At 35.1% G+C, this 20483-nt stretch overlaps 2 protein-coding genes across 2 annotated transcripts in view; one reads left to right on the top strand and one right to left on the bottom strand.

Moving 5' to 3' along the window:
• cast (calpastatin) overlaps positions 1–15190 on the top strand; it is a 45949-nt gene extending 30759 nt beyond the window's left edge. The window contains 24 exon segments of the mRNA XM_052103753.1: positions 3474–3539; positions 3619–3699; positions 3837–3889; positions 3891–3942; positions 4115–4231; positions 4448–4546; positions 4669–4719; positions 4869–4919; positions 6060–6143; positions 6506–6586; positions 6724–6831; positions 6907–7023; positions 7240–7338; positions 7461–7511; positions 7661–7711; positions 8968–9042; positions 9187–9249; positions 9506–9592; positions 9766–9882; positions 9970–10083; positions 10503–10628; positions 10824–10907; positions 12666–12774; positions 13685–15190. Of these exon segments, the coding sequence (XP_051959713.1) occupies positions 3474–3539; positions 3619–3699; positions 3837–3889; positions 3891–3942; positions 4115–4231; positions 4448–4546; positions 4669–4719; positions 4869–4919; positions 6060–6143; positions 6506–6586; positions 6724–6831; positions 6907–7023; positions 7240–7338; positions 7461–7511; positions 7661–7711; positions 8968–9042; positions 9187–9249; positions 9506–9592; positions 9766–9882; positions 9970–10083; positions 10503–10628; positions 10824–10907; positions 12666–12764 (1926 nt within the window). The 3' untranslated portion in view covers positions 12765–12774; positions 13685–15190.
• A 793-nt stretch (positions 15191–15983) lies between these two features.
• Positions 15984–19272, bottom strand: cd8a (CD8a molecule). The gene is made up of 6 exons (XM_052103754.1): positions 18924–19272; positions 18029–18337; positions 17675–17770; positions 17410–17514; positions 16608–16647; positions 15984–16496 (listed from the first exon to the last, which is right to left on the bottom strand). The coding sequence occupies exons 1-6, from the start codon at positions 18970–18972 to the stop codon at positions 16445–16447; spliced, it is 651 nt and encodes a 216-aa protein (XP_051959714.1). The 5' UTR covers positions 18973–19272; the 3' UTR covers positions 15984–16444.
• Between the last annotated feature and the right edge of the window lie 1211 nt (positions 19273–20483).

Here is a 20483-nt window from a genome sequence, read left to right as displayed (position 1 = left end):
AATTATATTCCAGTGGTCGATTAAACGATAGCCTCATGCCATTAGTCGAGCTAATGTTGCTGTGTCGGACTGGTCAGTATGCTAAAAAAACGGAGCAATGTTTTGATAGCGCCAGTGTTTCACAGTAGGGCTGCACAATTAATTAAAATAAAATTGAAACCACGATGTGATCTTTTGCGATTATTAAATTGCAAAGGCTGCAATTTAATTAAATAAATAGTCTGCTCCCTTAAAGTTTATTTGCGCTACTCAGTCCAGTCTATATTAAGTTAGTGCATTGTTAGTGTTTTCAGAGCGGTTCTGTGCTCCACAACTCCCTCTCATGCTTTGAGTAACAGAAGTGCTCTTGAGTTCGGTTCTGTTTGCTTACGTGCGCTAAACGCTTTATTTACACTAAACTGGCGCGTCCTGCGTGAAGCGTTTTTTTTGTATTATCTGCGGTAGCAGCACCTCAGTCTCCGCAAGACACAGGTATCATAATAATATCGCAGGATACAAGATGGGGTATAATTCAAACATCTTTATTAAATGATTGCTGAGCAAACAGCATTAACACTAACACCTGTAGACAGAGGCGTTTCCAGCATTGAAGGACATCCGGGGCTTAGCCCAGACAGTTTTATTGTCATACTAGCAACCACTTCTCTGTAGTCCAAAGCTGGTGAGAGGGTATTCTTTGAGTTTTTAGCTGGCTGAGCCTGTTTCTACAGTTCCTAAATCTTCCACTCTAGTACTATCCTCAACATCCTCTCTCCTCCCTGAATCATCTGTGATGCAAAAGAACAGATACAGCACATAACTTATTGCAAATCAGCTTCACACAACTAATTCATCAAGTGCTACATATGTCAAATTGTAGACCAATACCATTGAAGAAAATGTATTGGGAAGAGCAGATAAGGTCTATCATGATTCTTGAATTTTCATGTACATTACCATAAAGTCATCACAAAAGTCATCATCAAAAAATATTTAATATAAATAATTTATATTTTTTGACATAAATAGTCAAAATGCTGGATAAGATCCTAAGTTATAGGAATACATGAATGACTTTAAGTTCATTGACACACCATGGCATCGAACTGTATATAATTCTCAATGTTCATCTGTCAAAATACTTTCATTAGGATCATTGGGATAAACAATGTTTCACTTTTAACTTTCTCTAAAGTAAAGTGACTGATTAATTGTTACCAGTTTGCATGCCTGATTCTGGCACAGCTGCTGCTGCTGCTCCTCAGTCTGTAGCTCATCTTTGCTACCCTCTACAAAACCATTTAATCAAATCAAAGTGTATATTTACTACAAACTAATATCACAAAACAAGTCACACATACATTTTATGCTAATGCTCATTGGTTATCCTTAGAAAAAACAACACATGATAAACAAGAAAAGTACGCTATGAACGGGACTCGAACTGACGTCTCCGCCGTGAGAGGCAGTTGCGCTAACATGGAGCTAACAAGTTCGTCAACTCTTTGTATACCTTTTGAGGTCAGGAGAGTGAGGTTTACACACTGCACAGCTATCTACCTGCTGGCTCTTGTTACAAGTTCAGTGTGATAAAACTAGTGTTCCTGGCTACCCACTGACTTCTTTCGGAAAAATCCCCATAGCCTCATTTGCTTAATTTTTGCTGTCTTTCCTGCTAACTGCTGTTAACTCTCCAAAAAGTAACATTAGTTGATGTCAACTCCTCCCCTACCTGCTGCATATTCAACAGAGAGGAAGAAACGGAGTAGCCCATAGGCTACCGACAGCAATTAAACTTATTCTATATGCTAGAATATTTTTAAGACCTATGTCTATTTTACAGGCTTTATGCAGTATGTGCAAAGCCAAAGCACAATGAAATAAGGCAACTTAAGATTTCGGGGGTTTACATAGGCTATTGTCCGGTTTCATATTTGTCAGTCAACATTTAAAAATACATTCGGGGCTACACAAAACATTCGGGGCTGAAGCCCCGGCAAAATCGGAACTAATATTAACAAACATCCAACAAAACATATACATGTAATGAATCTATATAAATATTTTGTTACTGTAATATAATACATTGCCAAATTAAATATCCATCCATCCATCCATCCATCCATCGTCAACCGCTTATCCTGTGTACAGGGTCACGGGGGGCTGGAGCCTATCCCAGATAACATTGGGCGAAAGGCGGGGGACACCAGTCCATCGCAGGTCCCCCGCCAGGTCGCCAGTCCATCGCAGGGCCACACATAGACAGACATACACTCACACTCACCTCCACATCCACACCTAGGGCAATTTTTTTGGAGACACCAATTAACCTAGCCTGCATGTCTTTTGGATGGTGGGAGGGAGCCGGAGTACCCGGAGAGAACCCACGCAGACACGGGGAGAACATGCAAACTCCACACAGAAAGGCCGGGGCAACCAGGGTTTGAACCCATGACCTTCTTGCTGTGAGGCGACAGTGCTAACCGCTGCACCACCGTGCCGCCCCAAATTAAATATAATGAATACAAATAATTAAATTAAATGGTGACAAACTAACCTACATTTTTACTTTAAATTTAATTACACCAATGGGTTATCAGATCAACTTCAGTTTGACATTAAGCCTCATTCTTAAGGACCATCTTATATACAGTAAAGAATAGTTTGCATAAGCCTACTAGTTTTAAGGCCTAGAATAAAGAGTTACATTTATATTTTAAAATTATATTTTGTTTATGCTGAATTATTAAATCAACCAACATTATTTTTGACAGCAAAAACTAGGCAACAACTATGTTTGGGGACCGGGATCCAGAGGGAAACAGGGAAATTTAGTTAACAGTGACATTGAGCAGAAAGCTTACATATAACCAGTTTTGACAGCTGCTGATAAAGTTAAATGATCAGCATCGATTAATGAGATGAAAATTGAAGATCGGTGTCAGATTTTAAAATCCTGATTGGAGCATCCCTAATATTCAAGTTGATTGTGTTTCAAAAACTAATGTTGATGATTAGTGGGATCCTGTCACAAAATGGACAAAAACAGGTACACGGTGGATGGTAACATTTGGATATGAAGAAGACTTTGTTTCACTGTTTATATATTTATTTGTTTGTGGTTGAACTGAAAAAAGGTCTCAGTTTGGTTCTTTTTAAGAGGGCTCAAATGTGAAAACCCCAGCAGCCTTTTTGCAGTTGAACATGTGGAAAACATTACCATCATAATCGCAGTTCAAAACGCAATCACAATATTTTTTCGAAATAATCACAATATGACTTTTTGTCCAAATCGTGCAGCCCTATTTCACAGTGTTTTTCAGGGAAATCAACCTACAAATGGCTCATAGTTTAAATTTAAAGTTTCTGCATATTAAGCTGGGATTGGAGAAAGTATTTTAACATTGAAAAAGGTTGTACACTTCAAGCTTTAATCTAGAGGTGGAACAGATGTATTCGTTTCTTTGTTTGATATTTATTCCTTCCTTTTTTAGAAAACTGAAACTATTGGAGCAGTGGATGCCCACTCCAACTTTGCTCCTCCTCCACCTTATAAGCAGGTAATTTTAAAATATGTCACACAATGTCTTCTGTTATTATTTGCATGTCCAATCTCCAAACATGTCTTTCTCTCATAAGAAACAACAGGTGACATCTCAACCTGCTAATGTAACCAAATCACCTGCTCCACCAGCTGACAACAAAGCCAAGATGGAGAAGGTAAAACAGAAGATTATATTTGAGATTACATGTGAAATGATCATTAATGTGCTCTTTTAGATCCTCAATAAGGGAGAGAGTGTGAAACTTTCCGAATGAGGATCATTAAGTATCTTTGTCCTTTTATTCCTTTCCAGCTGGACAGTTCCATGCCGTTGGACGCTCTAAGCTCTTTGGGAGACACACTGGGCTCCAGAACCACCAAAGAAACTACCTGAACTCAAACCTGGTGACATAGTTGATGTAAAGTCTCTATTTACTCTTTCAGTATTTATATTAAATAATTTTTAAAGACACAATCTGAAATTTAGACAAAATATAAAATATGGAAATAATCTTTTAATGACATTTTAAGTGTGTGTGTGTGTGTGTGTTATTTGTTTTTTTTTTTAAGTAATTTGCATGTTTTAATCAGGAGAAAAAAATTAAATCAGAAAAGGGTGTGCGTGTTGGGGAGAGAGAGGACACACTCCCACCAGATTACAGATTCTCAGAGAAAGAGCTCCAAAAACTTCCCCCTGTTCCAAAAGAGGTCAGACATCCATCACAATTTATGAAAGATTTGACATTGCATTGTGGACTATTTATGTTTTCTAATGCCCTCAGTCTCTATCAAACATATATAGTACATTACATCTGTAGAATGTTGTTTAATTATGTGAGAATAAGTTGGTTGTAATAGTGTGTGGGTATTGGCTACGGTCACTGGATGCGGTGATCTGATTGGTGGATGTATCCCTTGTCCCAGCCCTCACTGGACACAGATGAAGCACTGGACATTCTCTCTGGAGGTTTCGTGGCTCCTGCTGTAGCACCTGTTGTAAAAGCCCCCGGTCCTCCTCAACAGGTAATACTTGATAATAACTGTCATTAATAACATTCAGACAATGAACAGTATTATATCATGTACTGTAATGCTTATTATTTGCATTTAGATTAAAAACACCACTGTTAATTTTGTCTAATCAGGAAAAGATGAAACCTACTGCAGTTCCTGAGAAGTCTAAAGATGTTCCCAAGGTAAGAAAGTTTGAAGGTGGACTTTTACTGCGTAACGTGTGCTGTGTTGTTATTAGCTCTTTTGTATTCAGGACTCTGTCAATAATAAGATAATGTCAACAAACTATTTTTGCTTCGAATTTACATTAATTGTTAATTTGCCTAATTAGGAAAAGACAAAACCTTCTGGATTTCCTGAGAAGTCTAAAGATCTTCCCAAGGTAGGACATTTTGAAGGGGAACTTTGACTGTCAGTGTTTGTTTTACAATAATGACCGGCTTACTGTACATTATCCCACTTATTTCATGGCTACTTACCATGTAAATGAAAAAAATTACAACATTTGTTTGCATTTTTTTATTATGTGTAAAGAAAGAGACAATAGAGTGATTTGAGAGACATGAAGCTAGCATAAAACTTCAAAAAATTTATTTTTAATAACTTTATTCCTTGTGAATAACTATGCTACATGTAAAACCTGAAGAGTGTCAATCAGAGAGTCGCCCCAAACTATCAGCGGCAAATAATCTCTTCAGCGTCTGCCCACTATAATGACGCGCTGTGAATGATGCAATCGAATCAGTCTCCCTAAACACTCAAGCTACTCAAGTATACAGTAGCCTACTATATTGGCTACTGTATACTTTGCTTGTTATGATTTCTATGCTGTTATTTCCCCCACATGGTGAAAAAATTACTTATCACTTATTTTGCGAAAATAATGAGATGAATAATCACAACAAAATGCTGGAACCGAACAGAAAAATACAGTTTCTGCTCAGAACGAAACAAAGTGAAAAACATTTAGTTTTTACTCCCGATTTTAAGGTTTTGGTCTCATCATGGACTCAAACAAGTGTGGAATCTGACTTTTTCCTAAAACCAGTCCCTTTAAAAAAAGAGACTGGAGAAACTTGCAAAAGGACAACCATCAATGCAACACTCCACCGATCTGGCCTTTTTGTTTTAGTTTGATCTGTTTTGCTAGTTCTAAGGGTGTTAGATAGCACACAAAAGCAAACATAAAATGCATCACTCTCTCTACTTTGCTTTCACTCATTCGGTTTCAGCAAATTGTTGCCTAATCAGCTTACACACACACACACACACACACACACACACACACACACACACACACACAGTTTTTTCAACTGGTGGTTGTGTGTTTATGTCTTGGTATGCAGAGGGTGTGTCTTTCTTTTCCTGCCATGGCACATGCCTTTTTACCTTTCTCTGAATTTGTACTTGTTGCTCCCTCTAAAGGTCATTTCTAGTATTACAACTATGAAGATTATTTTTTTTTTTTTTTTGTCATTGTACATTAAAATATGTTTCATATGTGTTTGTTTTATGTCATCAGCCTATAAGCACAGATGATGCACTGGACTCGCTCTCGGTTGGGTTTGTGTCTTCAGCTCCGAGTGCTCCTAAGAAAACAGAGTTGGTGAGTTTATCGATCTCCTATACAGAGACTCCACTTAAAGCTGAAGTGTGTAATTTCTGTGCAATTAGCGTCATCAAACAGATTCGTAAAAATAATTATATTCCAGTGGTCGATTAAACGATAGCCTCATGCCATTAGTTGAGCTAATGTTGCTGTGTCGGACTGGTCAGTATGCTAAAAAAACGGAGCAATGTTTTGATAGCGCCAGTGTTTCACAGTAGGGCTGCACAATTAATCAAAATGAAATTGAAACCACGATGTGATCTTTTGCGATTATTAAATTGCAAAGGCTGCAATTTAATTAAATAAATAGTCTGCTCCCTTAAAGTTTATTTGCGCTACTCATGTCTTTCTCTCATAAGAAACAACAGGTGACATCTCAACCTGCTAATGTAACCAAATCACCTGCTCCACCAGCTGACAACAAAGCCAAGATGGAGAAGGTAAAACAGAAGATTATATTTGAGATTACATGTGAAATGATCATTAATGTGCTCTTTTAGATCCTCAATAAGGGAGAGAGTGTGAAACTTTCCGAATGAGGATCATTAAGTATCTTTGTCCTTTTATTCCTTTCCAGCTGGACAGTTCCATGCCGTTGGATGCTCTAAGCTCTTTGGGAGACACACTGGGCGCTCCAGAACCATCAAAGAAACTACCTGAACTCAAACCTGGTGACATAGTTGATGTAAGGTCTCTATTTACTCTTTCAGTATTTATATTAAATAATTTTTTTTTTAAGTAATTTGCATGTTTTAATCAGGAGAAAAAAATTAAATCAGAAAAGGGTGTGCGTGTTGGGGAGAGAGAGGACACACTCCCACCAGATTACAGATTCTCAGAGAAAGAGCTCCAAAAACTCCCCCCTGCTCCAAAAGAGGTCAGACATCCATCACAATTTATGAAAGATTTGACATTGCATTGTGGACTATTTATGTGTTCTAATGCCCTGAGTCTCTATCAAACATATATAGTACATTACATCTGTAGAATGTTGTTTAATCATGTGAGAATAAGTTGGTTGTAATAGTGTGTGGGTATTGGCTACGGTCACTGGATGCTGTGATCTGATTGGTGGATGTATCCCTTGTCCCAGCCCTCACTGGACACAGATGAAGCACTGGACATTCTCTCTGGAGGTTTTGTGGCTCCCGCTGTAGCACCTGTTGTAAAAGCCCCCGGTCCTCCTCAACAGGTAATACTTGATAATAACTGTCATTAATAACATTCAGGCAATGAACATTATTATATCATGTACTGTAATGCTTATTATTTGCATTTAGATTAAAAACACCACTGTTAATTTTTTCTAATCAGGAAAAGATGAAACCTACTGCAGTTCCTGAGAAGTCTAAAGATGTTCCCAAGGTAAGAAAGTTTGAAGGTGGACTTTTACTGTGTAACGTGTGCTGTGTTGTTATTAGCTCTTTTGTATTCAGGACTCTGTCAATAATAAGATAATGGCAACAAACTATTTTTGCTTCAAATTTACATTAATTGTTAATTTGCCTAATTAGGAAAAGACAAAACCTTCTGGATTTCCTGAGAAGTCTAAAGATCTTCCCAAGGTAGGACATTTTGAAGGGGAACTTTGACTGTCAGTGTTTGTTTTACAATAATGACCGGCTTACTGTACATTATCCCACTTATTTCATGGCTACTTACCATGTAAATGAAAAAAATGACAACATTTGTTTACATTTTTTTATTATGTGTAAAGAAAGAGACAATAGAGTGATTTGAGAGATATGAAGCTAGCATAAAACTTCAAAAAATATATTTTTCATAACTGTATTCCTTGTGAATAACTATGCTACTTGTAAAACCTGAAGAGTGTCAATCAGAGAGTCGCCCCAAACTATCAGCGGCAAATAATCTCTTCAGCATCCGCCCACTATAATGACGCACTGTGAATGATGAAATCAAGTCAGTCTCCCTAAACTCTCAAGCTACTTATATATTTTGCTTAATAATTAAAATGTATTGTTTATATACTTACAATCAACAATGTCATTCACAGTGCTAGATGGGATTGTAGTTCTTTGTCCAATTTTGTATACCTGATGTATGAATTTCTTCTGCTGAACACAAAGATTTTTAGAAGAATATCTCAGCTCTGTAGGTCCATACAATGCAAGTGAATGGTGGCCAGAACTTTAAGGTCCAAAAAGAACAAAGACATCATAAAAGTAATCCATATGACTCCAGAGGTTAAGTCTATATCTTCTGAAGCGATATGACAGGTGTGGGTGAGAAACCGATTGTTATATGTGAATATTGAACTTTTTTTTTTTTTCCACGAGGAATGGCACTTTTCGTACCTCTGTCTCATTAAGATGATTTGCTTCTGTTTTACTCTTTTGTAAGTCGCTTTGGATAAATGTGTCTGCCAAATGAATAAATGTGAATGAATGCGAATTGCCAAAATGTAAAGAATGTGAATGTGAAAGTGGAGATTTATAGTAAAAAATGACTTCAGTCATCTGTTTCTCACCCACACTTATCATATCACTTTTGAAGATATAGATTTAACCACTGGAGTCATATAGATTACTTTTATGCTGCCTTTATGTGCTTTTTGGACCTTCAAAATTCTAGCCACCATTCACTTGCATGGTGAGGACCTAATGAGCTGAAATATTTTTCTAAAAATCTTCTTTCTCACTCAGCAGAAGAAAGTCATACACATCTTGGATGGCATGAGTGTAAATAGTGATAGTAATAGTGATAGTTCACATTTAGGTGCACTATCCCTTTAACTCTTCCTGCATTCTTTCAGAATTTTTGTAAAAAAATAAAAATCTGTATTTTTCTTTTCTTTTAGCCTAAAGTGGAGGATATATCTGCATTAGATGCTCTGGCTGGTGATTTTGTGGCTCCTGCTCAGACTGCTCATAAGGTAAATTACAATCAATCATTAAGAAAATGTATTTTTAATTCTCAATTCAAATTTTTGCATTTGCAAATTTGTTAACATCCTAAATAGATAGCATTGTAATTTGTTCCCCTTTTTTCCCATTATTCTATTCTATTCTTGCTGTAGGTTTCTTCTGCTGTTCCCAATAGAGTGCCTCCAGGACCCAAGCAAAAACCAGAGACAGATGAGGTATTGCAAGTACTGGACAAAAAAATACCAAAAGAAAAGATGTATTCACACATGTCCACAAAATCGAGCATGATAAGCAGACAGTCTTTATCAGTATTTTATATATATATATGTGTTCCCAACAGAAGTCATTAGTTTGGGAATGGAATATATAATTAAAAAAAAGTGTGAAAATGCTGACGGATGTCATTCTCTTTTTCAAAAACATATCCGAACAGGTTTAAAAAATCCACCTCTCTCCTGCTTTATTTTCTAGGATGCTTTCAGCGCTTTGGGTGACACACTGGGTGCACCAGAACCACCAAAAAAATTACCTGAACTGAAACCCAAGGATATTGTTAATGTAACATCTATTATACTTTTTCAGAATTCTAATATGATTTTTATATTTTAATTATTTTCAAATCTAATCTTAAATGTAGACATAGCATAGATATAATCTTTAAAAATAAATACTAATGTTTTTTTTTTTTTTCATAATTGCAATTATTTATTTATTTATTTATTTTTTGTCAGGAGAAGGAGGTGACATCAGAGAAGGGTGTGCGTGTTGGGGAGAGAGATGACACACTCCCACCAGCTTACAGATTCTCAAAGGAAGACCTTGAAAAACATCCTCCTCCTAAAACAGAGGTAATTTTGAAATTTGTTCGTATGTGTAGAATCAGTCATATGGATTTGTGTGATCCTGTGATTTGATCGGAAGATGTTATGTTCTAGCCATCCTTAGATGTTACTGAAGCTTTGGACATTCTGTCTGGCGATTTTAAGGACACCCCTGCAGCATCTGCTGCCAAGATCTCTGTTTGTCCTTCCTCAAAGTCTCCAGCAAAGGTGAGAGTCATGGGCTTTCCCATAGAGAAGAAAAATCACAAATGAGATCTCAAAGATGAGTCTCAATAGTTTCTCCTAGACAGCAATGAGATCAAATGGAGAGTCACTTGCTTCTTAATTTTTTTCTTCTGCAAAGAGACACTAGAAATCTCCCAGGTGTCTCTTCTAGAGTTTTAAACTCACATGAGCTATAAAAGAGCAACCTCTGAGCAACAGAGTCAGTCTTTTTCATTATCGTATTGTCAAAGTTTGTTTTAACCTCTGTTTTCTCACCTTTGGCTTTGCGAGGCAGGATTGTACCACCACGGCTGCTATCGAAACATTAGATTTAAAATCAACACATCATTTTTGATTATGACAAAGAACATATTTGCTGACCTGAAGAAGACTATATCTTTGACTGTCTGTCTCTGTCTCAGAAATCAATGGACGATACAGCGGCTCTTGACCATCTGACTAGTGAATTCACTGAAGTTCCCACCGTGAAACCATCTGCACCCAAAGCCCACCACTTTACTCCTGAGCCAGTCCCCCAAACCCACACGGTACCACAAACCAGCCTGCATGTTCTGTATTACAGAACTGTCTGCAAAAATAACAAAATACATCCCAATAAAATTCATTAGACACAATCTCACTGGAGTTTGCATTGGGGTAGTGAAAGTGATTGGCGTCTGTGCTGTTTATTGTTTACTGTTTTTGTTTATTTGTTTTTTATTATTATTTGTCTTTGTTTTTAGGCACCAGGTCCAGCTTTGGATCAACTGGCGGAAAAATTGATTCCAAACTTGCTAGACACCAAACCTAAAGACAGCGAACCAAAGGTGAGGATTAACCGACAGGTTCATTGGCAGGGTTATTTGAACATGGAACATACATTTCCAGTACACAAAAATCTAGACACAGTATAACAAAGACATTTGCATTCAAACTCAAACGTTGGCTCTGAAGAAATGTGGAATATTTAACAAATACACTATTTTCATTAAACAGAATTCTTCTTGTTTGGTATTCTATGGATATCTATGTTTAATTTCCAAAGTCTTCCTCATATAAAGTTTGATATTTTGAATAAAAAATGTAAGGGAGAGAAGAAATACGAGAAAATGAGACACCTTCAAGTACAGGATAACTTACAGTCATTATCCCATTCATTATTGCTAAACAGATCTGTCTTTTATCACTCTGAATCAGAGTATTTTGCGATTAATGAATAGCTGACTGCAATCAAAGGAATATTTTTGCCCATTTTTAAGATTGAACCATTTCAATTACAAAAAAATGATATAAAATTGGATTTTAACAAAATTGAATAAAACTTAAAAACTAAAGTATGTTAAAATACTTCTTTCCCATCTTAATATGCAAGAGATATATATAAGACATTCATAGGTTAATTTTCGCATAATCTGAAACGCTGTATTTCTTCTATTTGTTTTGAGCAACCAGCTCAAGCAATGATGTGAGTTGGGGGCGGGGCTATCTGACTGTTTGAACAACTTCAGACAAGGGGTGTATTTGGAAAGGTTTTTTGAAAACATTGTTTATTTTTGTGATTCCGTTCGGTGGCACTAGTGTCGTAGAAATTACATACTTCAGCTTTAAATATTTTTTTTATTGATTTTGTTCAATGTTACTCCATTCAATTTGATGGAATTTTGCTATGAAATGTTTAATTCATAAATCTTTAGAAAAATAAAATTGAGTGGTACATTATCCTGCTTATTACAGGAAAATTTTCCAAATGATTAAATAAATGGTTATGAAAAATATATTTGAGTTTAAATTAATTTTATTATTTAAGTTATTAGTATTACTATGCAAAAAGAAATAGTCCACAATGTGATAAACTATGTAGGAAACCAGTTACCTGTTACAGTTGGTCAGTTATACAGTTTAGCATTAATTATGCAAACATATTTGGCCGCAGAATGCTGCAATTGACCAATCAGAGTCAAGTATTCCATAGTTACAGAGTTGTGTAATACATATGGATAAAGTTGCAGTATGCTATGCTATTTCCCTATAAGTGCTAGGCTTTCCCCCCAGACCCTTTTTACTGGTTCAATCCAGTTTATATCAGGGGTCTCTTTCTGATTACAGGGGAAAGTGGGGAAACCAAAGTCTAAATCAAAGGTAGGTTGTAAATGGAACTGGTATGTGTTTTGTTCGGTTTGATTTGGCTGTATATCAAGTACGCCAGCATGAGGAAATGCCACATACAGCAAAACCATCCCATATATCATTCCAGTGGCTGAACTGCAAGCACATGTTTATAAAAGGTTAAGGAATAGTTTAAGGGCAATGGTAAACGTGATAAACGTGAGCTGTTCTATGGCAGCTAACCTGGCTTTCCGTGCATCTTTTTGTGTAACCAGGCAGGCAGATGTGTTTTTTTTTAGGCATTGTGCCTGATTTGGTGTACCAAGGCTTTGCATTTACAATGAGTTATACAGTGCCAGAATCATTATTCCATCTAGGTTATCGTCTTTTAAATTTTTTACATTTTGAAAAGTTGATAGCACTTGTCACAATTCTCATCTTCCGGCTTGCATTCTTAAAATTCTGTTTTTGTGTTCCAGAAACCCTCAGTAGAAGAGTTGTTGGTCGTTGACAAGCTGTCTGGTCAGCTGAGCTCAGATGTGGTGCCTTCATCTTCCACAAAGGGTGGAAAAAGATAGATCCATACATGTCAGTATCTGCATAATGTCGAAACATGTACAGCTTATATTTCACCCCAAACTACTTTTAGGACCTTTATAGGGACAGGTCACCCAGAAATTTCAATTCTGTATTTACTCACCCCCATGTTGTTCCAAACCTGTATGACTTACTTTCCTCTGTGGAAAACAAAAGGAGATGTTAGGCAGAATGTTAATCTCCATTCACTTTCGTTGTATGGAAAAGAGATGCAATGAAAGTAAATGGTGACTGAGACAATCATACTGCCTAGCATCTCCTTTTGTGTTCCACAGAAGAAGAAAATCATAAGGGTTTGGAACAACATGAGGGTGAATAATTTATGAGAAGATTTAGATTTTCGCCATTGTGACATCATTTTCATGACAATTTAGCACACAAAAAAAATCTCATTCACAAAAATAATGATTCATTGTTTAAATTGTAAATTATTTTGTATTATTAATTATAATTAATGCATTATTATTAAAAATGAATTATGTTAGGTTGTATTTGTTCTGTTTTATTTGTACTAATTTAAAATGAATAAATGGTCTTTTTATTTTTTTAATTTTTTTACTGTCATGCAGTAAAAATGAACTTTAATTTAAATTATCTTTGAGAATAATGGGAATTAAAAAAATAAACATCCAGATACATTATGGTATATGGTCATTTTTGGGACATGATGCTTGTTTTGCAAGTAATGTCACCCTGAGGTCTTAAAAATTGGCAAATTTATTTTAACAAAATATAATTTCTTCTTTTTTCCATTTTGATTTAGGGGTGAAATATTTTTGTGTCATTTTATGTCATGAGATTCCCCTATAAACCTTACATCCTAAATTAATAATTAAACAACAATAATAAATCCACTTTTATTAATTGATTCTAAAAGTAGTTACTGTGTTGTATTTTTTAGGTTTTCGTTGGATTACGTCTCATCCCAAACACAAGACATTTTCAACAAAGGGAGCTGCTCAAACAAGAAATATATTTTATGGTGGATACGGAATGAAAGAATATATATAACCGCACAGACACTTAAACATGTTTTTGAAAAGTTTCTCCCCTCCAAGTAAATTTCCATTTTTTTCCTAAAGCCAAAGCAAAAAATACATAAAAAAGTAATGATCTTTTATCTCCTTGTGACTGATAAAACTGACTGATGGTTGGTTGCATCAAGAGGAAATATTGTTCTTTCAGCTCAAAGTAATCTCTTTTCGGTGAGGGGTTGTGATATAATTATTCCCACAGTAAAATGAATATGCTATTTACTGGGGAGTCTCAACAGTCTAATTCTATTTATAGAGTTATCTGTTGTTGTTTGGGGAATTTTAGAGACACTAGTGTACAGAGACTTCATTGTTAAGAATTCATTCTCAGTTTACAGTACAGAGATTCCTTTAAGGAATTACAGTAGATGACCTTGATTATGATATCTTTGAATGCTGTTGTATATCAGTATGACACTAATTCAAAAGAACGTTTGTGTGGGAATTGTTTTTTTTTGTGCATTATTACAAAAGGGTTAGTGTTGTTTCCTAAAGTGTACTTAAAAGGATTCTCTCCATCTGTTAATAAAATTACAAAATTACAAAACACCTCGAGTCTAAGTTAAGGCCTTGTTCCATTCGGGCAACTTCCTGTTGCACTGTTAACGTTTTATCCACTTGATTTCAGAATTGTGTAGCTTAAAACTGAAGGCTTTAACACGTTTATTTTCAAAACCACTAGCAAGTTCACAGTTGTTGCATTAGATGTGTTGGTTTTAGTCACAATCTTTCATTTTCACTTTAACTCAGATGTGTTGGTTTAAGGGCAACCACAACACTACAGATTTGTTTAATCACAAAGGACAGACTCGGAGCTAGAACCTTTTAATCCGACAGTGTATGACAGAAAAGTTTCATAATTCTTAACAATTCAATGTTTTCTGTCTTGTTAGATCTTCCAAAGAATGTGTATTAATTGTGACAGGGTGGTTATTTTCAAGAAGGGGTTTCTATCCTCAGAAGAAATAAAAATAATAACACATAAGCCCAATTATGTTTGTTTTGATGGTTTGTAAGAATGTGTTTTTAATGGTCACATGCAAATAAAGATGCGGTTGATGTTTTGGGGCTCAAATAGGCTATATTATTTTTGGGTGCATGCTGTTTATGGAGAATTACAACAGTTTATAAAATACATCTTTAAATGTGAATTCAGGCTATAATAATTGGTTAGTCCAGCTTTCTTCATCTTAATTGGTTTACAGTTTGTGTTGTCACCACTTTGAGCAAGTTTGTAATTTAACACCTTTATAGAAGGGCAACATTGTTTTTGAAAAGATGTGCATTACTGATGTCACAAAGCATATTTTGAAATAAAAGTATGAAATAAAAGAGAGTATGTACCCCAGGTTTTCCCGTTTCCATTTTTACTGTTTATTTCTGCTGACAATTTTAATAACCATTGCTGTAAATTAAAGGGATAGATCACCCAATAATGAAAATTCTCATCATTTACTCACACTCATTCCATCCCAGATGTGTATGGTTTTCTTTCTTCTGCAGAACACAAATTAAGAGTTTTAGAAGAATATTTCCGCTCTGTAGGCCCAAGTGTGTGATGGCCAGAACTTTGAAGCTCTAAAAAGCACATAAAGGCAGCATAAACGTATTCAATTTGACCCTGGTGTTTAAATCCATGTCTTTAGAAGTGATATGACAGGTGTGGGTGAGAAACAGTTCAATATTTAAATCCTTTTTTACTATCAATCTCCACTTTCATTTTCATATTCTTTTGTTTTTGCCGATTCAAATTCTATGTGCATATTGCCACTTATTCGCAGGGAGTAGAATTTTTAATACAAAAGGATTGCATATTGATCAAGTGGTTTCTCACCCACACCTATCATATCTGAAGACATGTATTTACCCATTAGAGTAATATGGATTAATTATATGCTGCCTTTGTGCTTTTTGGAACCTCAAAGTTCTGGCCACCATTCACTTTTATTGTATGGTCCTACAGAGTTGAGATGTTCTTCAAAAAAATATTTATTTGTGTTCAGCAGAAAAAAGAAAAGTCACACACATCTGGGATGGCATGACAGTGAGTAAATGATGAGAGAATTTAAATTTTTGGTTGAACTACCCCTTTAAGGGCTTAATTTGATTGGATGGATGGATGCATGGATGTACGAGCAAGTCTATTGATATGAGGAATTAAATTATTTGTGGCATGATTTGTGTGCATTTTCAATTTGTTTATCTAACTGAATGTTGTAATATGTATCAACCGGATGCAAAAACACACAAGTTTACAATTTTATTGTATTTCTTTTTTTTGGTTTGTTTTACTTCTCTGATATGAGTGGATACGCACATCATTTTGGTCTAATGTTTATTGAGTTGCAGTTCAACCTCTTGCCAACAGAGGGCAGATTAGCAGACATTGCGGTGCCATACAGTATAATGTAACAAGTAACAAGTTTTAATTTTAACCAAACTTAACTGTACACATCGAATCAAAATCGATTATAAAACATTTTGTCATCAGTAAAGGATAATAAAAAACACAAAAACATCAGTAGACTAAGGCTCTACAGACCTAACAGTCTTGAAAGAGGAAACATACTGAAAGGAAAAAAAATGAAATCTTTTATTTCTTGGACTTTCCTGTGTCTTTATAAGCACTAGAAGTGGTTGTTGGGCAGTTTGGCATGGTGAGCAGGTCCGCTTTGAGGTCTGAAAATGAGGAAGATTAAATCATTGATTTTTGAAATGAAACTAACGTTGCTCATTGCAGAAAAATACAAATGTGTCTTGCATTAAAGTTGACAAAAGCACATGACTTACTGTCTTTTGTAATGATGGGGACAACGTCTTGTTCTTAAACCTTAATAAAAATAGAAAGTTTGAGCATATTTTCTTTTTTCACTGAGCGAATTTCAAGCAAACCATTTTTTCAATTGTATCTGAATCCAACATTTTATAAAATGTTGCTATAAATTCTCAAACAAGGAAAAATAAACTAGTCAAGATAAACTTTATCACTCTAAATGTTGTGCAAATATAGCAGTGTTTATGACAGTGATTAAATGCATGCATAATTGTGTAAATATAAAAATTAATATTGAGCTTTCACAAATAGTGTCTTCTATGTTGTCATAAGTGCACAATTTTGTGGCCAGACCACTTTTCCATTAGTTTAGTATAAAAGGTTGCATCTTTATGGGATTGCTCTCTTCTCTAGATAAGATTTCCCTAACATATATTTATTTATAAGTAATTTATTAATCATTATATTTTGCATATACGTCTTAATGGGTGATTTGATGGATTTGCTAGATTCTTTTAATTGTTCGTGCAACTCCTTCAAAATAATTGCTATAAAGCATTGAAATGTGGGTTTTTGTTTGCTTTTTCTCACCACTGCAAATGATCACATTTTTCAGCTTTGATTCCAGTGACAACACACTTTATGATTGTAGTTATTATGGAAGTAGTTATTGGTATTCCTTTTTTTGTACTCTTTAATGTAGGCTACCGCACAGTAAGCAATTTTACTGCAAAGTGAAACAAAAAGTACACTATTTACTGCAATATGCATAATTTGCTTTTTGCCACTTTATCCATGAAAGGTGTGGATAAGACTTACGGTTGCAGTACAAAATTGTGACGATCAGCAGAATGAGGAGCAGACCGCAGCCAGCCGCCAAAGATGAAAATATCCAAATCTCACAATTGAGGACAGGTTTGATTTCTGTGAACAATTACAACTCCAAATAATTACAAGAATTGTATTTAATTGTTTACACATAACTACTATTCATCTTTCTTTTACCATTCGTAATGGTTGTTTTTTATTTGCCAATTGCATAAAAAATTTGAATACATTTAGTAATTTATTATTTATTTATTACCTGCTTTCTTGCATGTACACTTTGGTTTCACTGTAGTCACCACCTCAGGCTTTGCCTTTGTTGTTGGAGCAATTTTTGGAAGTTGTGTTGTTGGATCTGGAACACAGGCATATTAGAGAATGTATTGTGGACACAAATATAATTCGATAGCATTAATGAAGGTTTTGTGAAAGTCAAATTATACTGATCACAGCTTTTGTTCAAAAATTAAAAAGTGAAAGGAGACACTTTTGCATTTTGCAGACTTCCAAAGCCTAAGTTAGCAGACAAATGCAAAAGTGTTCACTCTTTCTGTTTAAGCAAATTTCAACAAACTAATATGATATTGATACAAAGTAATATGCAGATGCCCACCTGGTTCTCCCTTAATATTTGTGGGCTTTCCAAAGGTGAGTTTATTGCTGTTGAATGCTGCACAAATGTACACACCGCTATCTTTCTTTTTCTCAAAAGACTGAATGGCCAAATGCATCTTCTCACTTTTTTTAACAATTTTATAATTTTCATTTACAACATCGATCTTTATATCTTGGTTTTTGGTAGTAAATAAGAATTCTGGGCCATCATTGTTTATTCGAAACCATAAAACCATCGCGTCGCGGACTCCAGGGTCACATTCGACTTGTACTTTCTCTCGTTCATTATAGATGTGTGCACAGCTCCCTGGAAACAAAGAAAAGATTTTTGTTTTTTAGAAAAAATTACAAATCTAATCAATGTGTAAACCAATACCACTGACTTGACATATTGGCATAATTACGTACTCATTGCTTTAATTGAATTTCTCTGCATTCAGTGGAGTGAAAAACTGAATTCAGTTGTAGGTTTCTTCTTATTGCATTAAATAAAAGTAACGTTTAAATAACTTTATTTAATTTTAAGCACTTAAATACACATTTGATGCCCTTATAAGTGCATCGTTTTATGCTGTGGGCATGGTTGGCAAGTTAAATGATAAATACATTTAAATACTTTTCTGAACAGTTCATTAAATAGTTTGGCTGGCTGATATATATATATATATATATATATATATATATATATATATATATATATATATATATATATATATATATATATATATATATATATATATACTATGATATGATATGATAATAGATTCAATATACAGTACTTTATGAAGTCATAATGAGAGTAATTTTGTATTGGTCTATAGTCATCTGAATGTAAACTTTTTACACATTCATACACCACATATTTTATAAAATAACAAGACAATTATACTTACCATGAAGTAGAGAAAAAATCACACAAACTCCAATAGATAATTGATGCATTTTCTTTTTTTCAATTCTCAGTGAAGGCTTTCAGTTCTTCTACAACGGCAGGAACAAAACAATTCAAAGGAGGGGGAAAAAAACCCTAGTCTGCCCCTCCCAGCCCCTCTCTTTCTTTCTCTTTTACATCTGGTTTTTAACTGCACTGAACAACTGGCCTAAGATAAATAAATGTATCAAAATGTTCTATTTGTTTGTTGCAACTAATTGTGACATTATTTAAAGAAATACATTTATAATTTAAGCAGAAAAAATGGTAAATGCACTCATAAATAAAATAACAAAATTAAATTAAATGACTAAATAGTGGATACAAGGGATCAAATTGTGTACATAAAGGTGCTCAATGAAAATGTGAGCATATTTATAAAATTATGCCATGTAGGTAAAGTTTTTTTTTTTTTTTTTTTTTTTTTTAAACATGGTCGACAAAACAAGACGTTGTCGATGTTCAGAATAAAAGGGGCTTGAACTCATTCTCCCTGCATTGGTGGAGCATGCTCGCATGCACCTGAAGGTGGTCTGCATGCACGAGCAGCGCAGCTCGAGCACACCAATCAGCGGGTGCCTCACACTGAACGCGCGCCAAACCGCATGTGACGCGGCTCAGCTCGCGCCCACGTTGGTTTTGGGGCTGGGCTGTCATGCAACTTCGGTGGTACGTTTGACCCTAAAACGTTAAAAGTCAGGTAGCTTTGTACATGTCACGTTTGGGTGTACAAAGTTCATAATAGATGAGAACGGAATGTTTTTGTTTGTGGCGTCCACACGTTCAAGTATGTTCAAATGTAGTTCGTTTTTTAAAATATAACACATATTCATGCGACTGATAGAAGAGCATGTTCTCACGTATAAATTCTCTCACACACAAATGCAACAGCTACGATTGAAGAAGAATAGATATGGGGCTCGGCGAAAAAAAAATCCATTTCCGATAAATCGCGATGTTCATTCTTAAAATCCCTTCATCGACAATTTACTTTCAAGTCTATTTTAGTTTTGGTTGTGTTTATTATTATATATGTATATATGAATACATTTGTATATGTTGAGTAAATTCATATTGTTCATTACCACAACAATTAATTTAGACTTATCCCTCCTTTTCTTTAAAAAAAAAAAAAGCAAAAATCTGGGCAACAGTGAGGCATTTAAAGGAATATTCCACTTAAAATATATATTCTCTCATCATTTACTCACCCTCATGCCATCCCAGATGTGTATGACTGATTTCTTCTGCTGAACACAAATTAAGATTTTTAGTAGAATCTCAGCTCTGTCGAGCCATAAAATGCTAGTTATTAGGTACCAAAACTTTGAAGCTCCAAAAAGCACATAAATGGAGCATAAAAGTAATCCATGAAACTCCAGTGGTATAATCCATGTCTTCTGAAGAGATTTGATTGGTGTAGGTGAGAAACAGATTGTTATATGTGAATATTGAACTCTTTTATTTTTATTTTTACTACAAATCTCCACCTTTGACCAGCCCCGACCAGTGGGTGGTGATA

Source organism: Xyrauchen texanus, chromosome 34 (genome assembly GCF_025860055.1).
Source record: "Xyrauchen texanus isolate HMW12.3.18 chromosome 34, RBS_HiC_50CHRs, whole genome shotgun sequence".
In the NCBI taxonomy this organism is placed as follows: domain Eukaryota; kingdom Metazoa; phylum Chordata; class Actinopteri; order Cypriniformes; family Catostomidae; genus Xyrauchen; species Xyrauchen texanus.
This window is presented reverse-complemented; position numbering and strand designations above follow the sequence as displayed.

Excerpts from the sequence above, each read along its gene's own strand:
- cd8a (XM_052103754.1), bottom strand. The coding sequence starts at position 18,972 with ATGCATCAATTATCTATTGGAGTTTGTGTGATTTTTTCTCTACTTCAT. Across the intron at positions 17,771-18,028 it reads AAATATTAAGGGAGAACCAG|ATCCAACAACACAACTTCCA; the intron begins GTGGGCATCTGC and ends CCTGTGTTCCAG. Across the intron at positions 16,497-16,607 it reads CCCCATCATTACAAAAGACA|ACCTCAAAGCGGACCTGCTC; the intron begins GTAAGTCATGTG and ends CCTCATTTTCAG.